Source organism: Pagrus pagrus, assembly GCF_965226575.1.
Source record: "Pagrus pagrus genome assembly, chromosome: 5".
In the NCBI taxonomy this organism is placed as follows: domain Eukaryota; kingdom Metazoa; phylum Chordata; class Actinopteri; order Spariformes; family Sparidae; genus Pagrus; species Pagrus pagrus.
The window spans coordinates 23,097,074-23,121,171 of NC_140189.1; the positions used below are offsets into that span (position 1 = coordinate 23,097,074).

Genomic DNA, 24,098 nt, shown 5'->3' on the forward strand with positions numbered 1-24,098 from the left:
CTGTAATGTGTGGGTACAGTATTTGAACTGGTTCACTGGTTGACCTTATGGAAAGCTGAGCCTATTTGAAGTGTCAGGATCTCTAGTGTATGAAAGCTTCAATTTCAATTCACTTTACATTCATAACAAGTTTTTGTGCAGATATACAAATCTGCAGACAAATGGCACATAATACAAATGAATCATTAAATTACGAGACAAAATGGAAGAATAAGAAGTCATTATGACAATATTGTTTTTAGCGGACACAATTTTTCTCAATAAACACAGATTTTGAACCAAGACCTGTTTGTCAAAGTGAGACCATAAAGTCATTAGGAAACTTTTTACTGAGGTAATAAATCAAGTGAGAAGCAGGATTGTTTTCTCATAAGCGTCAATAAAATCGAACCAGAATGTTCAGAACAAGAATAGTTTGTCTAAGCTCTGTCCATATATACAGTAAATGGTTGAAATACATGTCTGATGTAATGTGTATACATGGACATATTGTGACTTATAGAGAGCTGAAGTCACGCCCCTTCCGGTTTGCCCCATAGGACTTTATTTGAGAAAAAATATGTAGTGTAATGGAGAGAGACAAATAATTTTTTGATCCTGCTTGAATTGTGCCATGAATTACACATATGATGTTTGTCAATTTAATTTTATAAAGACTACTCAGCCAACAGTCGCGTCAGTGATGTCGTCTCATTGAACACTTGCTCGCAGAACTGACAAACTCTCCTTTCACACAACTGCAGTCGGCCAGATTTATTGTGATTTCCACCTTTGCTAACACTTTTTCTGTGCAGAGGCGGCGGCCATATTGTTGTTGGTGACACATGTTGAGCGAGACGATGTCGTTCACTGAGCGGTTTCACACAAAATCCGACGACTTTTTACTTTAATGGCGAACTGCGACTTTATTGACCTGGAAAATGATCTTTTAAATTGTCAAACATCATATGTGTGATTCACGGCACAAATCAAACGGGATCAAAAATGTATTTGTGTCTCCCCATTGAGCTCTGTTAATATTTTTACCAAAATAAGGTCCCATGAGGTCCATTCTGAAGCGGAGGGTGAGGTCCAGGGGGGCTCAGACTCCCCTGCTGTGCTCTTGCTACGCCCCTGCTTTTGGACGAACCTTCCTTCCTGGACTTCCCAGTGTTCAAACGACAGCTGCAAGCCATCTGCAACTGATTTAGGTTTATTTATTACTGCCCAGCAGTGTTTGCCAATAGCTTTCGCTTGACATAATGCTGTGTTAAACTTTAACAAGCCCGCACTGTACCAGATACACAGAGGACATCCAGCGTTAAGGAGATTAGCTCCTGATCCGTGAAGAACGGGACCTTGAAAGTTAGCATGCCGCTGGTTGCCATGGTGATGGAGGCACGCTAATCCAAAGAGCTCGGCGGTGTTGACAGACACGCAGAAAGTTTGTTTTTAAGCGGAGACACGGCCCTGGATCAGCTAATGTCTCAAGGCTTAGATACATTTTTTTACTCTCTTTATAAATGAACGATAAAGAGATTTAAGAGCGAGCAGGAGGATGCAGTAAACATCTGTGGAGAGACGCCCATCTCCTCATAACGGAGCAGGATTTATGACGAGGGGAGGTTATTGGCAGTTAAAACTTTGCGTCGAGTCAAGGTTAACAGGAGGACCGGCAGTTGTACCCTGGAAGTAAATATGAAGAGTCCAGGATAGGAGGGCTGTGTATTTGGGAGAGGAAACATGACGCTTTCGTTATAAGGTAACTTGAATTACACGACAATTTCCAGTTTACCGCCGCTAGCAAGACTTCAGCTTGGTTAAATCAGTGCTGCGGTTAGGTAAGATAACGTGAGTTTAGCTAGCTTAACGTTATGTCAGTTAACATTAACCTATCATTCCGAAAATGTAGCTTACTTAGCATTGAATATACCTACGGTAGTTAAGGTTACTTCACTTATTTTAAAACATAATCAGAGTTTGATTTATTTGGGGGCCTCAGTAATGTTACCTGCAGTCAGTTGCATTTTTAGCAATTTTAACAGCTAATCAATTAGCTAGCTTCATCATAATGTTGGGTTAATTGAATAAAGTTAGCCCAATGTTAAATAAGTCAAAAATACTTCAACATGGAAAGCTAATCTCAAATTAAACAAACCTAAGATGATATAAACCATTTAAAATACACTACACTGTAAAAATTTTACTTTGACTTTTTTTAATGGTAGCTTTGAATGTACATATTTGGATGTCATTTTACAAAATGTATGGCTTAAAGTCAATGACCATAAAACTCATTCACCTCCTTTAACTAGAATTGGACCGATATATCGGTTGGCTGATATTATCGTCTGATATTTCCTTATCTTAGATATATCGTATCGGCATATATGTTGTCCAATATGCACTGTATGAAAACTTTTTTCCACTAGAGATTAATTAATGCAGAAAAAGATGCATGGAGGGATTCATAATTATTAAATTCCCAGTGAGGTTTACTGTGTTAGTGCACTGGTGTAACATTTTTTTGCCCCACTTATATATCTTTGTCACAAGTATTTGATAACCACATTTGAGGGGTCATTGCTGAAAATGATGTGTATATCTGCAGATATATTGATGTCGGAAATTTTTAATCCCTCATATCGGTATCGGCATCTGCCCTGGATATGAGTATTGGTAGGGCTCTACCTTCAACCTAATGATGCCTATGAATTTTACAAACATGAGTTAAGTACAGTCAATTTTATTTATATCGCCAAAAATCTGAAATTTTGTTTCGAGTCTCAGAACCGGAGACATGTTTGAATGGTTTGTGCATAATTTAATCCTTAAAGTAAGGATTTTCTGATGTGTTTTTAGGTATCAGAGAGTAAACACATCTCTGAGAATATGGTGAGAAAAAAAAACAAGTTTGGTGGGCATCACAGTCGGTCTTCCACATGCAAGAAGGCTGGCTCCCAGATTGCAGCCAGCAAGGACCTGACTCCTCTGGATGTTGCAGCCGGCGGTGACATCCCTACTCCTTATCCAGAGCTCCAGATCACCGGCAAAGGTCAGCTGGGCTTTCCAGACAGAGTCTACCTGCTGGCATCAGTCATCTTCCAGAATAACCACCTGGAGAAGCCTGCTGCCCACCGGTTGGTGAATTACGGCAAAGAGAGAGGACTCCCATTACCTGAAGTCAAAGATGAGGAGATGCAACGTACAGCTTATGAGCTGGCATTCAATACACTTAAATGTGAGTGTGTAAGTATGGTGAGGTTTGTTTTGTCATTGTTTTTCCTCTCACTGTGTGCCTTTATTTTTCTGTACACCTTGCATCTACCCACACACTGTATATGACTTTAGAGTGAGGACAGCAGCAAAGGGTGCTCAGCAGCCCCTATTTTGATTCATTTCTGGTACATTACATTGCAAGTAAAACCTATTTGATTCCAGGCAAACAAATGAAATGAGAACGAGCAGCCCTGGGTAAGTTAATTGACAGGTAGAATTGGATATAGATAGATGGATGAAGGGCAAGTAGAAGAGAAAAAAAAGCTTGAATCACCAGGGGGAATTCTGTGTGATGCTACAAATCAATTTGGCTCATAATCTGTTATCTGGGACTTGGGTGGGGTCTGAGTGACCGAAGTCAAAGGACTGTGTAATCACCATGGTGATAACGGAGGGGAGGTGAGCCGACTGTCAGTGCAGGAAGATGGCTGGAATCGATTTAATGCGCTCTCAGTGGAAGGAGAGGTCAGTGTAGCAGGAACACCCTCATAGCTTTAAATGATTTTAGTCCTTCTAAGTATCCATCCACTGAATGTGGATCAGCCTCGGGCTTCATGTCACACAATTAATGCAGATCACCTCAAAATATCCATCATCACGAGCCTTAATACCGTGTTGCAGTAACCTATATTAGTTTTACAGCTGTAGGTCATAGTACTTATAAGCTGAAATCGACTCGATTGCTAAGGATATTAAGAGAGAACTTCAAGATCTTATTGCTAGGACATTGTTTTCATCCATCAGCCTTCCTTTTTTCTCTCTATGTGAGGATGCCTGTACACTCTGATAAGGTTGAGGAATTTGCTATTACTTTAGGCATGTGTAAACATTAACATTAATTTGCACAAAAACTTGAACTTGAACTCTATTCAGAGGGTAAATGCCCCGCTTGAGCTTAGAACAATTACATTGATACTGCATTTCAGGCTGTAACTAATGATTAATTTCAGATGATTATTGTGGATTATTTTCTTGATTGATTGATTAGTTGTTTGGTCTATAACATTTCAGTAAAAATAGTCTTTCCCAAAGCCCAAGATGACATCCTCACATGTCTTTTTTTGTCAACAACCCAAAGATATTTGGTTTACTGTGATAGAGGAGTAAAGACACCAGCAATTATTTACATTTTAGAAGCTGGAATCACATAATTTTTTACTTTTTCTCTGATAAACATGACTAATTAATCTATTATCAAAATTGTTGCTGTTTAATTTAATAGTTGACAGCATCCTTGACTGCACCGTTGCAGCTCTACTGCAAATTTTTTTGTTAAAAAGAAATTCCCTTTTTGGTCAGAGCCCATTTCAAAGGCAGATATTTTCTGTCTTATCAGTGATATGTTAGTACAGCTCTTCTCTTCCTCTTCTACCCCCACGTCTGACATTTCTAGGATTAGTTCATTTGTAGAATTTCAGCTAGCAAGGATACTACAACAGAGATAGCTACTGAAAGGAGGAGTTACAAAAGCCATCATTGAGTAGCTTACAGGATTAAAGGCAGATACCTGTGCTGGTTACATTATTCCTGAGCTTTAATTAAAAGTTTTTTGATATGGATCAAATCAATTTCCGTTGCTGCAGTTGATGTACGTATTTGCGCACGAATTGACAGAACATCATTGTTACCGTACACAAGAGGAGCAGCTTAGCTTTGATTGAAACTTCACTCCCAGCGTAGGGACATGATTGCTGACTTGCCTCTATCACATACGTATTTTGGTCACAAGTTAGAGTCCGTTGCGCTGGCCATGTGGTGAAATTGGGTGCAGATGAAATGACACAGCCAGGAAGCCAATGTTAATCTGTCCTCTTCCTCATCCTGCGAACAGCCCGACTTTTGGTACAGAAATTGATTTGCTTGTGACACACACCCATGCTGGCATTCACACACATATACACACATACACAAGACACATAATTTTTTGCGCTGCCTTGGAATGACTGATCCAAAATTGAGCTGAGGTCAGTTGTTAACCCAAAGAAGAAATGCTTCAGCAGCGAAAAAACACGCAGAGCAAAATGCCAATGAGCTCTGGTATTGATCTTGTGATTAGAACTCTTATCTGCGAAAAACAAAAAAGTCGCTCAGTAAGCTCTGTGTCGGTGGCTGAGGACACTGTCTGTGACTGTGATTGTCAGTCAATACTATTATAGAGAATGAGAGTTGGTGATGATGTTTACCCTGGTGTGCATTTGACATTTCTTAGACAAAGACGAAGCTGAAGTTGCCCAAATGACAAATATTTCTGGAACAGTCTTGTCCTTTTCGCCTTTCCTTCTCTGCCTCCTCCTTCACTTTATTCTGTCTCTTTTTTATGTCTTCAGGGCTTTTTCGATTTCTTTGACCTCTCTCGTCTCTTTTAAAAGCCTTTTTCACATCTGAGTGACTGCTTGATCACTGACCTAAAGGCATTTTATGTTGTCAAGGTCTCATTCGGTGTTGACTCATACATTCTGTTCTCAGGGCTTGAGATCATAGGAGATTGTTAAACTATGTAAAATCATTTTTTGTTAAAATTTAAGTTGACCTTGTCACTGGCCATGAGAGCCCCCTCCCCCACTGTCCTCCTCCTCCCCTCCTGCTTCCCTCTTTCTTTCCACTGGCTACTCCTCTGAGTATTTCTGCCTCATTGTCCATACTGTCGGACTGTGCTGCCAGACGCCCTTGTCAAATGACTGTGGCTGCTGTATTCTCTGAGTGCAACCAGAGAGGTTCTTTGGACCACTTTGTGTTGGGCTGGATGTAGGGCATGAGAGAGACAGACTGTCTTTTTCGTCCTTGACCATGATCAGAGCAGCCACTACCAGTATGCCTCAGCAAATATTAAACTGTACTTGTGGTCAGTATTTTACGTACTGTAAAATAGATTTGCCATTTAATCCTAACGTGATTGTTTAACTTATGGCTCTGACCTTTTTTGGCTGGCCCTCTGTTAGATTAATGTGCAATCTGGTGCACTGATGTGGAACATTGTGAGACAAAGGCCTGGCTAGAGAGACGAGGAGCCTGGTCTGGCTCTTTCACTGAGGATTTGTTTGACTACAGTCACCATCAGTCACTGCTCATTGTGTAATACCTGGGTAGACGCCACAAAGCACACAACCTCAACACAAGTCCTGAGATGACCGGAGCCTCCTCCTGCTGGTGTAGGAATAATTTCTCATTAGTCTGATCTCAGGCCATTTTTTCATGTCAGCGTTGAGAGTCAGGTGGTCTGATTTGAGAAATTCAGTCTCGTTCCAAAAGTAAAACCCAGGCACTGTGTCAGCTGTGTAAAGATGTCGACTGTAAGTGATTTATAGCCGAATTTTTCCTCTGTTTTACTCAACCTGCTGTGTGGGATTTATGGCATGTGGAAGACTATGACCTCTACAGACCAAACCATCATGGCTCCCTCTGGAGTATGCGCTGCTCTGTGAGCACTGAGTAGTTATCTCTTCAGGGCTTATCTTTAAGGCCTTCAGGAGTAATAGCCACTATTATAAAGCCCATTGACCTGTGTCTACTATAAATTAGACCACTCCTGATGATAGGGATTTGTTTCCTCAATTAGAGATAAGCTCTATTACGTGCAAACATTTATTTTATACCTGTTTGTGTAACTGCATACAGATGTTTGTCCCACACTACATCCAGAATACAGTTTGGCGTGATTTGAGATGTTGTGATAAGTTACCAGCAGTGTCCGGTGTTTCCATGGTGTCACAGTGGATGTGCTCTGTCCTGGGATTACCTGCTATTTGCAGCTTAAGAGGAGTGTCTTTCAAGAATAAGAATTAATCAAGAGAGCATCCACGCGTGTGGTAGACACATACTGCACACACATATTAATGTTATAATAAACACTATGGGTTTTCACACTTATACTAACACCTGCTCCTCATTTCCACCTTTTATTTACTCCTCTGCTGTAACATAAAGAGGCTTTTTCCCACCTCGCTAGAAACCATCCACGTTGGGGAAATGATCCTTTTTCCCATTTCAGTGTGTGTAATGAGCAAACACCGTACCTGCGGAGAGGCTTTGGAAGCAGCTGTTCTTTAATCCTAACATGATAAACTGGATCTTCATCTGCCTCATACTGAAAAGGAGAGCCCGCTGTTCATAGATGGGATAGAAGGGATAGGTCTGTTTTTTGTTTTTATGTATATTTCAGAGAGAAAGCATCCTGTTGGCCAGAGAGACAGTTGGTGCCTTCATCTTATGACAGCCAGGGCGGAGAGATGAACAAAGTCTATAAACTATGCATAGATTTATGAGTTCATAGTTAACTTTTTCAGACTAGTGCCCAGATTTGATTAAAGTCAAGTACAATGTTTTAGTAGAGCCTAGAAAGAAAAGGAAAATTCAGATCAGATTTATGTTTTATAATTCTGTATCTGTGTAATATAATGTAATATACACTAAAAAATTTGAATAAAGACTATCATGTTCGCCCATCAAGCTGCCACTACATAATTTTCAAGTAAGAGATGCTGAATTAAACAAAGATAACAAGATTCATACAAACACACCTTAGTGTGACATGAAATACATGCATGTCTGTTATATTCAGTTTCACTGATCATGTGTAGATGTTATTACTTTAGATGTCATTAATGTCATTAGTCCTTCCATTACACGCACGCCCTCATCGCAGACACAATAAATGAAAGAAATTAGGCAGCTGAAGGATCAGATTAACTCTAATTAAGCACCAAATAAGCATTTAATCACGGGAAATTAACCCCCCCATCTAATTGAATTATCTTTCCAAATTAAATCACGATCATTTGGGGTGCCTCTAGGAGCCTCTCTTGCTCTTTGTATTATCTCTCTTCGCTTTTTTTCCTAGACATGTTCTCATCATTAGATATGGATTTGTCCTCCATAGCATATATTTTACTGGTTAATAGATCAGAGTAATTTCTTTTGGCTCTGTCTCATGCTCCAAATGAAAGAGTCGAGATTGGTTTCTAGGGATAATTAGACACTGATATAAAAGATGGCACTAATATGCATCGTTATTACTCAGAAGCATAATAAGTAATGGAAATCCTCATCACTACATTTCCATCCTTCTACCTAACCTCGTTTTACTTTGTTTCTACACAGATCAAGAACTGCTGGAGGACATCATGATTGACAGCTGCTTTTACCTCACTCAGTCTACGGTACGTGAGTTCTAAAAGTGCAGTATTTGTTAGGGGAAGTAAACATGTTATTATGTGTCAGAGAGGCGCATCTGTTACATTCAATTTGCTGCTGAAAATCAAAGTCCTTTTGATTCTGAAAATAGCTAGACTGAAGTTTACCATGCCGTTCCTTTGTTTATAGCTTTGTTTACCTCGTGCTGTTTTCTTAAACTCTTGTTGCTCACTATCCTTTGACGCTGTCTCAGCGTGTGCTCTCCAATCACACGTTGTACTAGACCTTCTTGTTGTCCGTCATTTTGATGGACAGAGTCGTAAAAATTCTGTCACAATCTATCATTTAAATTTTTATTGTTTTGACGATAGACGACTTCTTAGGGGCCGGCATAATTTTGTAAGTGCTTGTTTCACTGAGAGGAAACCCTGCAGCATGTGGTCCTTCTCTGTACCAGGTGCGCAGCTACACCCTACTTGGTCACAGACACTCTCCAAGGCCTCCTGTTCTCTTCAAGTATCTGGTGCTGTCAGCATGGATAGCAGGGGTTCTACTACAGGTGGTCTACATGTGGTTATTGCGGGTTGCTAACACAACAGTAGATCGCCTTCAATGTTATAATCTGTCTAAATGACGGACAGCCTTCAGATTTTCCATCAATCACAGAAAGTATTCGGTTAATGTGACCTTTGTCTCCAGTATTATATTCATGTCCTGCTGTTCATACTCTGCATCATTGTCTTTATTTTGGTCTCTAGACCTCAGGAACAGCAATATTGATGTAGTACACTGATATACTCCTTTCATCAACTCACAAAGCACCTCATGTCTTTTGTATTCCCTGCCCTAATCAATGACAATTGCTCCCTTTGGACTAACACATTTAAAAGGTACTATGTGGCAGAATATGTCTTTTCCTTTATAGCTTTTCTCAAACAAAACCCCCCATTAATTAGTGATAAAATCAAAATGCTGTAACAACCCAGGGGCAGTGTCTTCGGATGTGGCGTCTGAGTGTATTCTGCTGTGTCTCTACCCTGCATAGTCCTTGAACTGGTGCGCTGAATGTTATTAGTGACATTGAGGCTGTGCAGCGTAGTCGTAGAAAGAAAGATTCCCAGCACAGCCGTGAACCCAAGGCTGTTAGACAGTGGAAGAACGCTCTGCTTCTTAACTGAAGAGGTATCCTCTGGAGGATATTGGCATGTACTTTTGCTCTACTTTTAACAATGCAAATAAAAGCGGCTGTGGAAAGAAGGGGGCTGCTAACAGTCTGAATGGTGCACAGCTAGTCTGTGTGCATGTAGCTGGAGAGTAATGTAAGCAGGGGGTGGTGAATGTGTAAACAGAGCTGTCACAGAGTGTACAGATTGTAGACAACCAATGTCTACTTCAGTTTAGGTGCAAACATATACACCCATTAATACACATGAATGCATGTTTGCGAAGCACTTCCCACACAGACACACACAAACATACAGTACACTCACACTGTAGCCTTGTGAAATATGGCCCTGGGTGAAATGAATGGCTCTCCCTGTGTGTCTGTGGCAGGTCGTTACTCTGCATCCCTCTGGCGAGACAATAAAGCCTAGACACAATGAGACAGTCTTTAGAACTCACTCTCACCTCCTTTTACACTGCTGGCATCTATAAAGTTCAACCTTGATAGAGAGAGGAGAAAGAGGTAGAGGGTGAGAGGGAATAGGTGGGTTGGAGGAAGGGAGGTACATGAGGGTGTTTGGAGGGAAAAAATGAGAATGAAAAATGAAGATATACATAGGCTTGCACGCTGAAAGAGCCTGAGGCGCCTTTGATCACAGTGGAAGGAGAAAATGAAGCCTAAATCCTGTGGTGGATGGAAATAGCAATGTGACAGTGTAAATGTGAGGCAAGCATATTAGGTACACTGGCACATTCAATGTGAAATAGGCCCAAGCCCCACGTAAAATGAGCACTAAGAAACTTTAATTACATCTAGATTCTTGAAAGTAGTTCACATAGTAGGTTCCTCAGTTTAATGTTTAAAATCACCATGTACCAGCTGAGAATTAAACTTGGTGCCTATTTATGTCTCACAGTCTCAAAATACTTGAATTGTATCATTGGCTAAGTTTATCATCTAGCATTTAGAAGATCCTGCTATAGTCGCATAATAAAATCAAACATTAGTTCAAGCAAAATGAGACCAAGTCAGTTTCTTATGTCATGGGCATGTTTACTGTAGGTTAGTTTCCCACCATGGGACGCTGCTGCTAGGCAACTCAATGACTGGGATTTTTCCCACACCCAAGGGTTTAACCTTGATAAAGGGCAAGTGGAAATCGAGAGACTAGAGAGAGGAGAAGTGGAGTGCCACCTGCCTCTGAAACCGACCTTTCCAAAAATGAAATTAGAAGCCTCTGGAATGAATAATAAGTGCCGGCTAATTCCTGAGCTGCGGCATAAACCCTTGTAGCATTCTAGCTTCTCGGCCCATTAGCCCAGTAGTAAGGATGTTGCAAGCTGCTGCTGCCGTGGAACACCATCTGCCACTAATGCGACTGGTGCCCTCCCACCCTTAGGGACAGAAAGGTGGAGAGAGAAAGAGAGAGAGAGAGTGAGAGATGGGAATGGGAAGAAAAAGAGAGAGAGGGAAGAGAGCTGAAGGGATGTAGATAATTGAGGGGGAGGAGAGGTAGAGACAACTCTTCTGTCTCTGTTTAATTAAGTGGCAGCAGTAGGGTCATGCCAGGACATCCTTGAGCGGCTGTGTGTGTGTGCGTGCGTGTCAGTTTCTGCAAACTAGATCATTTAAGAATCAATACCGATAAATTGTTCTGCTGCGCTATACCCTTCATTAGGTAACCAAGTAGAGCAATCACAAGTACACTATATGCAAGTTTGAGGTTGTGTTGTCTAGATTGTATTAATCAGAAATATTGCCAAATAGGCACTTTAGCTTTTCACTTTGACAACAAATTCTCTGCCATCATCGTGTTGGTCAACTCCCCCTACTCTTGTTACCTAGTAACTAAAATGTGACTGATTGTAATTCTAGCATCCATCATCTGATTATGAATTGATTAAAAAAAGCAAAATGACGTGGGGCCAATGGACAAGTAATGTAATCGGTGTATGCCCGACCACTGGGTAACGCCAACTACTGTGGCAAGCCTATTCTAGATATGTTCTACATGCAGCTAACCTTTGAGGTGTTGTGCACAGCTTGTATTCCAGGCAAAAATTGTGTCTATTAGGCATATAGCCTCTATCCATGTTTGTCCATTTTCATTGTTCTCTTGTCAAAACAGAAGCCACCAATCAGCTGTCCTTTTTGTTGTTATGCTTTAGGCAGATGATCAGATGAGCCTTGTTGCTGTCATGCTCTATGACTTCCAGGACAGAAAGTTCCTCCCACGGAAACGCCAGGGTGAGGAAAAGGTCTTACAGAAAGTTAGAGATGTGGACAACTGCCTGCTCAGGTAATGAAAGAAAAATAACGGGAAGAAAACAGCAAAAAATAAGAAAGATCTTAAACTTGGTGTGGAATTATAAAAGAAAGTTCGAATTGAGGAAGAAATATAAAAAATCTCTGTCTCTCGTATTTGTTATACGTAGGTTTAAAACCAAGCTGGCAGCCTCCCTGGCCCGCTGCAGGATCAAACATGACCTCTTCTCCATTGAGTGTATCCTGCCGGAGAGTGTGAAGATCAAGCAGGAGAGATCAAGCTGCCTGCCACTGTACGCATGGGTCAACACACTGAAGAGCAGGTCGGCCGAGCACACACGCACATACACCACTCACTCATCCGCTCAGAAGCAGATAACGTACACCTGTTCATGCTCACCTGTATATAAACTCAGGAATGCACTGTAAGCATACAGTATATGGAGTGTGTGCAAGCCTCTGCACACAGACCTTTAACTTGGGGTGCTGCCCAATGTTTTATGGGCCAGGTGCCCAGCTGACATCCAATTAAACCACCGTGTGTGTGTATGTATGTGTGTGTGTCTATGTGTTGTTGTGTGTGTGTGCTAACGTGTGTTCTTGCACGCGCCCCAACAGGCTGATTCAGTTAGGTGTAAATCCTGCTGCTGTGGACAGATTCAATCAGGAACAACCCCCAGCAAGCTCTGGGACTGTAAAGGTCACCTGTTGGGACTAGTGGTGTGTGTGTGTGTGTGTGCATGTGTAAACCTCAATGGCTTTTACAGCACATTTTATTATTATTAAAGTCTTGTAAAAGGCCGTATAGCAATTCTACACTATGATTATCTATGATTATAGTCCTCTTTCCTTCCACCTCTCACCTTTTTCCCTCCATCCCTCAACCTTTCTCTTGGGCCTCCTCTTATCTGCTCTCCTCCCCCTCCTCTCCTTTGTTTCTAGCCTTGATGAGGTCCAACGTGAGCTGAAGAGTGCTGGTTTCTCTCAGGTGAAATCGATTGGGCAGCTGGACGGCCAGACTTTCTGTCTAGATCCTCACTGCGGGGATGTACTGGTACTCCCTGCTCAGCTGAAGGCTCAGCTGTGTTCCACCAAGCTGCTTAGCGACCACAAACTCATCATACAGGTACAAGCTGCACACAGAGCGGGGAAATGTTTCTGACAAGAGCCAGCCTTCTCCCTGCAGACTTTCATATAGCTGTGGAAATCAGTTCAGCCCCATCAATCTTCCCGGATATTTATCACATCACTTTGGTAATGGATTTGCTAAAATTGATTATAAGACTGAGATCCCTTATGCCAACTAAGATTAGTTTTCCCAGATACAAATATTTCACATCACTTCCTCTCATACTTCACTCCGAGCCATAAAGAATTCTCCTGGCTGGGCGGGGGAGAGCGGTTTAATCATTTAATTTCTACTCCATTAAAGTCAAGCTGCCGTGCAAACTGTAAGCAGAACACAGCACCACAACACAATTAAATCAGATTTTGCAGCCAAATTCAATCAAATATTCAACACCACTGCCTAATTAATCACCCCCTTCTCTCTCCATCACACTGTCTCTCGTCTGCTTTTTATGTATTTTCAAATGCCCTTGTTCTTCTCCTCCTTGGGTTGTCTTTCCTGACAAAACCTGTGATCTGGCTACTAAGTACAGAAACTCAAGCCAGCCCAGTGGTTCCACAGCGGTATGTTCGGCACTATTTTCAGAGGGGACCCCATTGGTTGAAGGGCATCTCTGTTGTAATCTTACTCTCGTTCTTTCTCTATTTACCTCTTTTGCTCCCTCTGCTCCTCTAGCCGCCCCTCTGTACCTGCTTTGCAACAACTGCTCAAGTCTCCCTCTCCTCTTTCATCTATTCTATCCCCAATTCTGTGTAGAGTGCTTCTATTGTGCAGAAACCTGAATCTAGAAGTCTGAAGTTAAAGTCTTTTGGTCTCGTTGTCAAACTAACGCTTTTTCTCAATGTGTCTGCAGGATAAATCATGCAGCCTGGGTCCAAACGCAGTGTCCTCCTTGCTGCCAGAAGAAGGAGATGTTCTTATGGTGGGCTGCTTCTCCGGCCTCACTGTCTCCCACACTGCCTCCCTAAGTGCAGAGAAACTGAAAGCCAATGGCTGGGGCCAGCCCACAGTCTACGTTTGTGTCGGTGATCGGACGAACACTCAGAGGGAGGAACTACAGCGGGTTGTCACTGCCATGGGCTGCAAGAGTAGGCATAAAATGTGTCCATAAGTGCAGTATATGTTTGAGTCATTGTATGAGAGCAAAAAAGAGGACAGAGGCAGAAAGAGATGGCAGCAGAGAAAACAGCTGTCTATGTATTGTCATTGTTTTCTTTTACCTTCTGTGTCTTTTATGTGAATGAAAGGAAGAGTGGGAAACACTGGTCTATTATTTTTTCAAACTGATTGCTCTTTTATTAACAAATAACTGCTTTGGAAAATTAGCTTTTATGGTAAAATGACTAAATTTGATCAGATTATTAGACATTTTAAAAAAGATTTGAGGTAATCAGACAGAGAGCGAACAAACGGAGCAAAAACCAGACGATGTCTGCTAAGATTCTGAGCTGTATGTAAATATTACATGATGAGAGTAGCTGCCTTCTCAGCAAGTCATTAGGGAAACAATTAAGCGCATGTGACAAAGATGGCATTTTTTGAAATGCAAAAGACACCCTTAGGCAGGGTGTTTTTCTACAACGAAATAAGGGGGACCTTGTGAACAGACTTGAAGCAGTGATATAATTTATATATGTGATTATCCCTTAACGCTGTATGCATTCTGCTTAGATGTGAAGCTGATACCAGAAGACTTCCAGTCTTTGGATGGGGGTGACAAGCGACTTCAGAGGGTGCGAGTCATCCTGTTGACCCCCAAGTGTTCTCTGTCTGCAGTCAGCAACCTGGTCGAATACATACTGCAAGAGAAAAGAGGTACAAAGAGATCTGTATGCCACAGCAGAGCTATGTGTGGATTTCAGAAATACATGTTGTGACCTAGTCTTCATGACACCCTGTAGTATGCATACTGAAACAGATTCAGTGTTGGTAGGCTATTACTTGTGATGTGTAACCAGTGTGATTGTTGTGGGCGGAACATTGAGTGAACAGACATTGGTGATTACAAACAAAGAGGGTGCTGCATCATAACTTAATTAAATACCAATACCAAAGTTTGGCCTCTGGTAGTAATTAATAGCTTTACTAGCAGTGGTAGTGGTGATATATTAAATTCTGAGTATATCAGAGGGACCTCACCTTGCTTTTCCCCTTACTCTTTATTGCACACATTGGCTGGCCTGCCCACCTTATGACTCTTTTTCGCTTTCTGTCCCTGCATACGTCCGTTCTGTGGACTCGACACTTTTATAAAGTCAGCCAAAAAACACAACTAGTAAACTGGACAATTTTACCTGCGGTTCGGTTTTCAATGAATGTCTCTCTCTCTCTTGTTCTCTGAGGAGTATGTGCAGGTACCGGAAGGATAGAGCGAGGGCACATTGATCAGTCACAGATGGCGTTGTTCTCTCAGACTTATAAACACATTTAAATAAGAAACGCTGTAATGTGTTGCCAAATATACTTTAGCAGCCATTTCTATACCTGGGCGGCCCGCCCAAGTAAAGTCTGTGTGTTGGAAACACGATGCCATGTGTTTATGAGAGAGAGTGAGAGAGAGCAGCCATGAAAATAGAGTCAGTATGTGGCATTTTGATATTATGCCACAAATAAATGAATGTCGGCCTATTAGAAACCTTTTTGCCATCGGTATGCACTTTTTGTGACATAATAACAGCTACTTTGCAGTTGACCTCTAGTAATGATTGGTCTATTTTTAGCAGGCGAAAAAATTATAAAAACTGAAAGAGGCTGCGATGAAAGCCTGGAAAAGCATCACAAAAGAAGAATGCAAAGGTTTGGTGATGTCAGTGGGTCGCAGGCGTGATGCAGTTATTGCCAGCAAAGGATTTGCAACTAAATATTAAGTGTTATTCACCTAATCTATTTTTAGTCTATACTTTTGCTCACCTAAAAATTTGGTGTTCTGTTACAAATGATACTATCTTCTAAGTTGTGTAACAGATCTCTAGATGTACCTGGAAATGAAAGCTGAAATGCCGATCTCTTATCCCATATTCATCTTTTGATGTCAAACCCAAATGTTATCAGTGTACAGCAAAAATAAAGGAATTGGCCTCGCTGTTCCAATAGTTTTGGAGGGGACTGTATGTAACCTGTACTCACACTCAAACAGATGAGCTGATAAAACAGAGATTCTGCTCTTCACTTCTTGGTTTTCTCAGACACGGACCTGCTGCAGGACTTATCCCAGGGTTCCATAGCCCAGAGCAAACTGGAAGCTCTGGTAGCCCAGCAGAGAAAGGATATTGATCACGCCTTGGAGTGTGAGTGTCAAACCACCAACTCTCATGTTGACATGCACATGCACACGCTCAGACACATGCACCATACGAGCTCAGTCTGGAGCGTGTAGCCTCTCTCACCTCTCTGACACATTAAAGCTTATACTTCCTAATTATCTAATCTGGTATGCCATTAGACTGAAGCCTTGTGGTATCCCTGGGAGATTGTCTGAGTCTTAATTAGGAATGCTAATGTTGCTCTGTGCAGTTTAACCACAGTCTGCTGCAGCATTAAATGCATATTTTAAACAAGTGATTAGTGATTCTGCTTTGTACTGCGTTTTTTTCTATAGAACTCAACATATCAGATGGACCTACTTTGTTAAGTCACATAATTTTCTTTCCTATACAAATTTCACAGATCTATTATTGTTTGACTCCATGAGCTTTACTCCTTAGTCTCAGTCTATCTTGTAATATTCGGCGCTCCTCTCTCTGTGTAGGTCTGGGTCATGGTCAATGAGTAGGTGGAGTCTTAGCAGGTGGAGGCAATGAAAACAGGCTCCTCTAATCAAGCAGCCATTGATCGACCCTCGTCTAGGTTTTTGCCAGTGTAGATACTTTCTAATAGGACTGTTAATTAATGGTGGGTGTGTATTGAGTGCCGTGGCTCGGTTGAGTCGATGGTCTCATTTCAGTGCCTCTACATAGACACACCCAGAGACAAGTGCTCACACAAACATATGAAAACACTCCTCCATAGTGTCCCAGCTGTGAGGTGTTGTAGAACAGGACGTCTCACGTCTCAGTACTCTCGTCTTCTTGACTCAGTTCCTCTTCCTAAGAAGCAACATTACACATTTGTTTAGAGCCAATCTGTCACATCTGAGCAGGTTTTATTTGTTATCAGCTCAGTGTTAATTGTTTCTGTCGGGCTATAATTAGAGAGCAAGAAAGAAATCAAAGCACAAATGAAGGAAATCAAACGGCCAATCACAAACTTACAAGCCAGCAGCAGTTGAATAAGATAAGCCATGTACGCACGTAAACAGTGCAAAGAAATTAATATTCGAGAGCGCATTTCTTCAAAGGGTGCGCTTGATGAGGAGGACGGCTCAGTCTGAATAATCATATTAAATTGTCATAAAATGAGAAGAAGAAACTTTTGAACTTAATGTGTGTGTTGTCGTCTGCTGTACTGCTTTAATTGAACATGAAATGAGTTTGTTGTTTAGGGGTGTGGATTCATTTTAGATATATTTACATATAAAAATGCAATTGACTGTAGCTGCGACGTACTGAGGTTGAGTATTATCTACATCAGTGGTTCTCAGACTTTTTCATGTTAACGACCCCTAAACTGACTCAAATTAGACCACAACCCCCATTTGATTAGATTTTGTCCCAGGGCCCTCCATCTGATATGATTTTTGATTTTAGATGTGTAATTACAGAAAGTTTATGAAACCCATGACCAAAATAGTCTTCCATTCTGTCTTTGTTTTACTTACTAAGGAATTATACTGAAAATAAATGATTCCCCTTTTTACTGGAAACCCTCTGGAACTCCCTACTTGGTGTTTCTCTGCTCCCAACTTTGAGAATTACTGACATGCATTTTGTATAATACAGTATGTTCATACAATGCACACCTATTTTCGACAGTTCCTAAGGTTTTGGCAGTGGTGTATTCTACCTGTTCATCGTACCCGGAGGAGAATCAGGAGGTGGTGAGCAGAGCTCTGGAGCGAGCCAAGGCTGACTCAGAGCAGGAGGGGGAACCAAAACAAGCGAACTTCAGCCTAAGGTCAGCCTCAGTGTCTTGATGCACTCTTTGCATCTGTGTCTGTCATTGTCTTTCTTTGTCTGTTTGCCTCGCTGTCTGTCAGCCTGCTGGGTTGTTTGTCTGTCTCCCTTCAGACAGGTTTCTGTCAAAGTCTCCGCACACCTCAGGCGTCAAGAACTGAACGAGTTTGAAAATATAATCAAAGGTGCCAGTTTATGTCTCTAAATGCTGTGAAAAGGGCAAACAAAAAAGATTTTCAGACCCTTTGGCTTTGCATTTTATTTTTGTGGTTTGTTTGTGTGTGTGTGCATGTGTGCGTGCATGCGTGCGTGCGTGCGTGCATGCATGTGTGTGTGTGTGTGTGTGTTTGAAGAACTAAAGACTTGTTGAAATGAACCATTCCTGTAGACTCCTGGCTGCAGTGAGCTGGCTTGGTGTGCTGGCCATGCCTCAGGCTATGCTAAATAAAACACACACATAATATCACTTGTATGGAGCACATATGGCCATTATTATGCTATAATAACTGATGGATTTTTGTGCCTTACTTAGTTATTTAATGTGATTTAAGTTGTACGTTCAGCAGCTTGCTTTATGCATTTTTTTTTAATAGGCCATTATTCTGTTTGTGTATATGTGTGTTTCGTCTAGTCTTAGTCAATCCCCGTTCAGCATTCCTGACCATGCTGAGAGCCCGGCCGAAACAGAACCCTTCTTTGTGTTGGAGCCCTCAGAAGAGAGCAATGGCTGCTTTCTGGCTGTTATCAACAGAGAGGTAAGAATCTCTTAAACTGAAACCTCAAAGAAAGGATGATATCTGCAGTCCCAATATTCAGTATATTATTTATGTCAATGTTTTATCAAGAATAGTAGCAACCACAGGAAACCACCATGGCTCAGTGTTGAAGCCAATCTTATTTTTTTGTTGTTTAGTAGTTTATGTGTTAGTTTTAGTAGCAGTTGCAATTGTTATGGGCCCGTATTCACAAACATTCCCAGAATTCTCTCAGAGAGCTCCTAACGTCGCCTAAATATTTCTAGCAAGGAGTCCTAGCTTAAGAGTGATTTAGGAAATGTCTGACTCAGAGCAAGGAAAGGACAGAAACTTCTATCTTAGTAAGGAGGCAGGGTTGACCCTGGTGCTCGGTGTGACACATTCTTTTAAAAGCTGTGATTGGTTGATCAAAAAAGAAATAGCAATGCAATCTTGGTGATAATGGGCGTAAAGTAAAATCAATAGGCCTAATTGTAGAATTTAGCCTCTATTAAGACCTGATAAATATTATTTCATATTAAACACAGGCCTACTTGTGTAGTAGCCTATTGACATGCTAATAGATGTTTGCTTACATGTATTTACCATGCAGGTCCTTTTTTAAAGGTCTACTTAATCCATTTGATATGATATGATGTTAAGCATTATATTAAAGGGAGCACACCAGTGAGGAGTGTTACATAACAGGACAGAGACTGAGGCTGAGCTGTAAGTGTTTGTGTGATCACTATATTTATGGAAAATTGTGTTTCCAACTATCTCAGTGTTGTGACCACTTTAATTTCTGTTCTTATGGCGTTATTGTGTTGGGTCTGAGATGTGAGCGCATCTCAGACATTATCTCCCTCTATGTCTTCCCACCATTTTCTCCTCTGCTTAAGAAACTCCTAAGTCTCTTGAAAGTTCTCCTCCTTACTCTGAACAGATTTTCACCTTTGGAGCTCTCTTAGGGCACACTCACACTCGGCAATCCGTACCGTGCCCAAGCACTTTTGACCCCTGAAGTCCAGTTTGTTAGACTAGTGTGAGCATTTTTTTTGGAAGAGGTGTGCTTCGGCACTGTATGGTTGCTCGTGCTTGAGCACAAGAACGGGTATGCATCAGGGCTAAGATGCTTTGTTAATAACTTTATTGTTTATTAGGACCTAGTCTTAATTTTTTAAGGAAAAAAGGAAAAGAAGGTGGATTTTCACAGAATTTCATCACTAGGAGCAACTCTTTGTACAAGGCAGTTATGAATACGGCCTCTAATGTTATAAAGGTAGGATTGGTAAAAACCTATAAGCTTTTTCTCGTAAAATGCAAAGTCTGGATCTTTTTCGACAGGTTGTCTACATGATCATTGTACTTCTTGAACACAATCCATTGTAGTGCCTTCCAAAAAGTTACTCCAACCGTCCATTCCTGCTTCTGCTTTCAGACAGTGCAGCCAAAGAGAAAAGCAGGGACAAATTTAGCCCTTTTAGCATCCGGCCCTGGCAAGCTGTCAGGTTTTCGGTGACAGGAAAGATCCAATATTAGCCCTGGACCTGACAATGGATTTTCCAGCATGATACCAGAGTGTTTGGCTGAATGTTATATGTGTGAGTGACCATTTATTTAGTGTTCAGAGAGAAAAGTTATCTTTGAGTGTAATTTCTTACACACATGCATACATATGTACACACGCATATGCAGTGTACACCGAAGTTAAACAATGACTGATTCTTTTATGTCCTTCACCCGCTCTCTTCTGCGTCCTGTAAGGCCAGTTTGCTCTCTTATGTTGCACACAGACGCAGACACCACAGACACAGGGTGATAGAAGTTTGATTGGTGAGCTTTAAGACAAGCGTGGGAATTATGATGAAGCTGCGCCGCCTGCTATCTGTCAAAAACAATTCATCCACTGGGAAACTGCGGTGTTTGTCTTGTAAGTGGAGCCCTTTGAATGCCTTGTTATTTGGGCAGAAAAAGGGTGAGGCGAGCTGGGAACCAGGCTACTTAAGATGAGATCAAGTGAAAAAAAACATCACAGGCTGTGACAGGTGCTTGGTCAAACTCTTGAGACAAAAAAACGTAGAGGAGGAAAGAGGTCAGGCAGCTAGACGAAATGAGAATGTTGGGTCACAGATGCAGGCCTCTGATCAGAAATCAGAAAGAAAATGTGAGATGTAGGTGGAGAAGGTGGCGGGATGAGTGTGAATGGATGCTGAAATGGGAAAAGAAAGTCAGGTAAGTCAGGATGAGATGAAATAATGACATGAGTGAAAGAAGTCGAGCAGTGAAGGCACAGAGTCGGACTGTCTTGTGTGTGAATATGTCCATGAAGGGTTTACTGTAGCAGTGTGTGTCTGAAAGGACCTTTCTGATAAATTGTCTTTTGTGAACATTAATAATTGGGATGCAGTCTGTCTCTGACTCTATTGTGTTGTCTAGTCACAGGCTTTTATTGCTTCCTAAAGTCTCTTAGTTTTCCTATTTCGGCCAAACTCTCCTTTCTACTATCACCCGACTCTTCGCCTCTATTATTTTTGTTGGTGGTTGTTAAGTGAGACAGGAGGAGCTCTAACTGGCTATAAGTGCAGTGCGTTGTAGTGGATCTGCCAGGTTAGTAAACGTACATCAGCAAACCTCATCAAATCTGTGTGACCGGGCTCCCCCACATCCTCGTAATCCACAACCTACTCCTTCACATTATGAAATCTGCTCTCACGCTTACGCTTATGATTGCGGGGTTATTAAGCCGCCGTACCCCCACCGGGTGTGACGGAGCTCTCTCGCACCGAAGCGTCTGTTCCTCTCTGGCCGTCCATCATGTTTTATACCTCCACAGATAGGAATGAAAAGATAATCAAACTGTGGTAATGGTGCTTCAAACAGGATTTTTTTTCTCCCTTCCTCTAATAAACTCAGCTAATCAAAAGTTATTGTGGCACTCTGAAAAGCGCCATAAAAATAGCAATTATATAAGTGTTTGAATGCTGTCTGGCTTACATCGGCTGTCATAGTAAAGTTCTTTATGAGCCCTCCATACAGAAACAGCTGGGAACAATAAAGACAGTCGAGTGATGTGTTTCTGGCCTAATGTCCTAAAGACACAGAGCACATCACAGGTGGACAGACCCCAACCTCTGAAGGACAAATCTTGATCAGCTCTTTGGGAGGACTTTCATAAATTTGCATGTAGTTGCCAAAATATATTGGACGTAATGATTCTGAATGTAAATATTGGTTCAGCTCCAGGGGACGCAGCGGCAGCTAAGTTTGTTGAGTGTTAAAGGAAATAAGAGATTTACAGAGTATGGCATAGTTGGTTAGTGGAGATGGAGAGGAAGTGAGATTTACAGAGGTGAGGGGGAAGAAACGGAGGCGAGGGAGAGTGTCTGTTGAATAATTCAGCGCCCCCTGTCTGTATGAGTTAGCATCAATGAAGTTCAGGGCGTCCACCAAAGACTGCATTACAGTAGTGCTTCTGAAGCATGTTTACCTGTGTGCACAGAGTGTATCATCAAGTACAGCCTATGTGCAGAACGCACACTTAACGGTATGTATGCAGACATACCTGTGTATATAGAATTACAGACAGCTTTGCCAAACACATATGCATTTGCATTAAAGTACAAACAAGCACTTAAAAACAAAGTACACACATAAACCCACACAGGCTTCCTGTCCCCGTAGTGTACGCTGTGCTTGTGAATTATTCAGGCGTTGAGGAGAGCAGGAGGCTGCTGTGTGGGCTGGTGCTGAGACAGCAGGTGACCCTGCAGCCAACAGCAAGGACATGGTGGCTCCTCTCCTCTCCTCTCCTCTCCTTCATTAAAACATCTGTGCACAGCAGCTAGACCATTAATTCTGTTTTTGTTATGGAAGACAAATGTATTTTTTAGTGTATCCATTAAATGTTGATTCTATGATTTTGTTTAGTGCTTAGACAATGTAGATTTGTGATGAAGCCAGAAGTGCTTGAGCAATGTAGTGGTATGATTAAGGTACATCTTAGGGCAGATGAATCATTGTATCAGCACACATTTCTGTCTTTAATGCCAGATGTCTCTGTAAACATAAGAACAATGTCAAATATATGTTGTTATTTGATACTGGAGTGTCCAGGTGGTCTGTCCGTGAGCGAGATCATCAGGTACCTGGAGGGCCAGCTGTTTGCTTCAGTGTAAAAATATGTTTAATTCACCAATACATTCACTATAAAAGATATTGCTTTGTCGCATCTCAACAGCCAGAGCCAGTGGTCAAAGAGGCACCACATGAAGTGATTCTCAGGGCAAATGCCAAAGGGATACTGGACGGGATCGTCTCCAACCACCAGCTAACCAGAAAAGAGAAGCGCAGTCATAACAACAAGACGACAAAAATAACTGGTGGTAAATATGTTAATTCACTTTCTCAACTAAAGTTAAATGAGAAGATTGATGCCGATGTATCAATCTTCAATCTTGAATGGAAGTAGCTCAACATGTAATGTCATGGACTTTCATATCTCATCATATATCATCATCTCGATGCTTTCTATACTCTCCTCTCCCTCTGACCTCTGTCTTGTTTTTGTCCTTTAGGAAAAGCCAAAGCACTGCACTCAGAGGCTTCAAAGAACACTGTGTCCAGCTCCTTCTCTTCCTCCAAACAAGACAGCCCCTCCTCCAAATCAGAAAAGAGCACAACCAAGAAAAGCATTCACTCTGTACTCAACCTTACATCTTCCACCTCCTCCCTGCACCCTGGCCCTCCCCCTGCTACCCCACTGGCCCCAGTTGTCCGTCCCCGCAGAGCTCATCAAGAGGTGCGGAAGCCTGTGGTGTTCGTCCTACCTCGCGTTCACTTCCCCGACTTTTTCCCGCCTCAACACAGCTGAAAAGGAATTAGCCCCAGCTTCAACTACAACCGGTGGAGGAGCGGTGCTCCTAGTGTACCTCTGTCCCGCTCCAGTCTCACCTAGGATGCTATGGTCAAATCCCAGCCTCTGTTTTGAGCTCACAAACACCAACACTAATATAAGAAAAGTATTAACTGTTGTGCCAAATGTTTAAATAAAGTCAGTACACCAAAATGTATAGTGTTATTAAACTGCCAAATGTAGGTCACCTTAAGTGGTTGTAGAGCCATTATTACTTGTCATTATAGCAGCGTCTTTGTGTGCCGTAAAGAACAACCTTGCCACAGTCAGACTCTAATCAAACTGCGTATATTTATAGGGCCAATGTCATTTCAATGTGACTACATGATGAATAGCTGCAACAGTACATGGGCTTCCACTGACCTGAAAAAATAAAGGACATATTCAAGAAGCTAATACTTCTTTTTCTTTTGCTAATGCATTTATTGTCACAACAGATTACATTTACATG

At 41.7% G+C, this 24,098-nt stretch overlaps 1 protein-coding gene across 2 annotated transcripts; it reads left to right on the forward strand.

Annotated features, from left to right (window-relative positions):
• Positions 1 to 1,364: 1,364 nt before the first annotated feature.
• LOC311257426 (putative methyltransferase NSUN7) lies at positions 1,365 to 24,043 on the forward strand. Of its 2 annotated transcripts, none has more exons than XM_084353042.1 (13): positions 1,365 to 1,741; positions 2,842 to 3,220; positions 8,356 to 8,414; positions 11,722 to 11,852; positions 11,989 to 12,141; positions 12,761 to 12,944; positions 13,801 to 14,035; positions 14,619 to 14,762; positions 16,133 to 16,234; positions 17,858 to 17,999; positions 18,630 to 18,753; positions 22,973 to 23,117; positions 23,310 to 24,043. In XM_084353042.1, exons 2-13 carry the CDS (start codon positions 2,872 to 2,874, stop codon positions 23,603 to 23,605), a joined length of 2,064 nt encoding a protein of 687 aa, XP_084209168.1. In that variant the 5' UTR covers positions 1,365 to 1,741; positions 2,842 to 2,871; the 3' UTR covers positions 23,606 to 24,043. The 2 variants fall into 2 exon arrangements, with proteins under 2 accessions (XP_084209168.1, XP_084209169.1); XM_084353043.1 differs by lacking the exon at positions 1,365 to 1,741 and adding an exon at positions 1,749 to 1,830.
• Positions 24,044 to 24,098: the final 55 nt, after the last annotated feature.

Excerpts from the sequence above, each read along its gene's own strand:
- LOC311257426 (XM_084353042.1), top strand. The coding sequence starts at position 2,872 with ATGGTGAGAAAAAAAAACAAGTTTGGTGGGCATCACAGTCGGTCTTCC. Across the intron at positions 14,763-16,132 it reads CATACTGCAAGAGAAAAGAG|ACACGGACCTGCTGCAGGAC; the intron begins GTACAAAGAGAT and ends TGGTTTTCTCAG. Across the intron at positions 18,754-22,972 it reads TGGCTGTTATCAACAGAGAG|CCAGAGCCAGTGGTCAAAGA; the intron begins GTAAGAATCTCT and ends GCATCTCAACAG.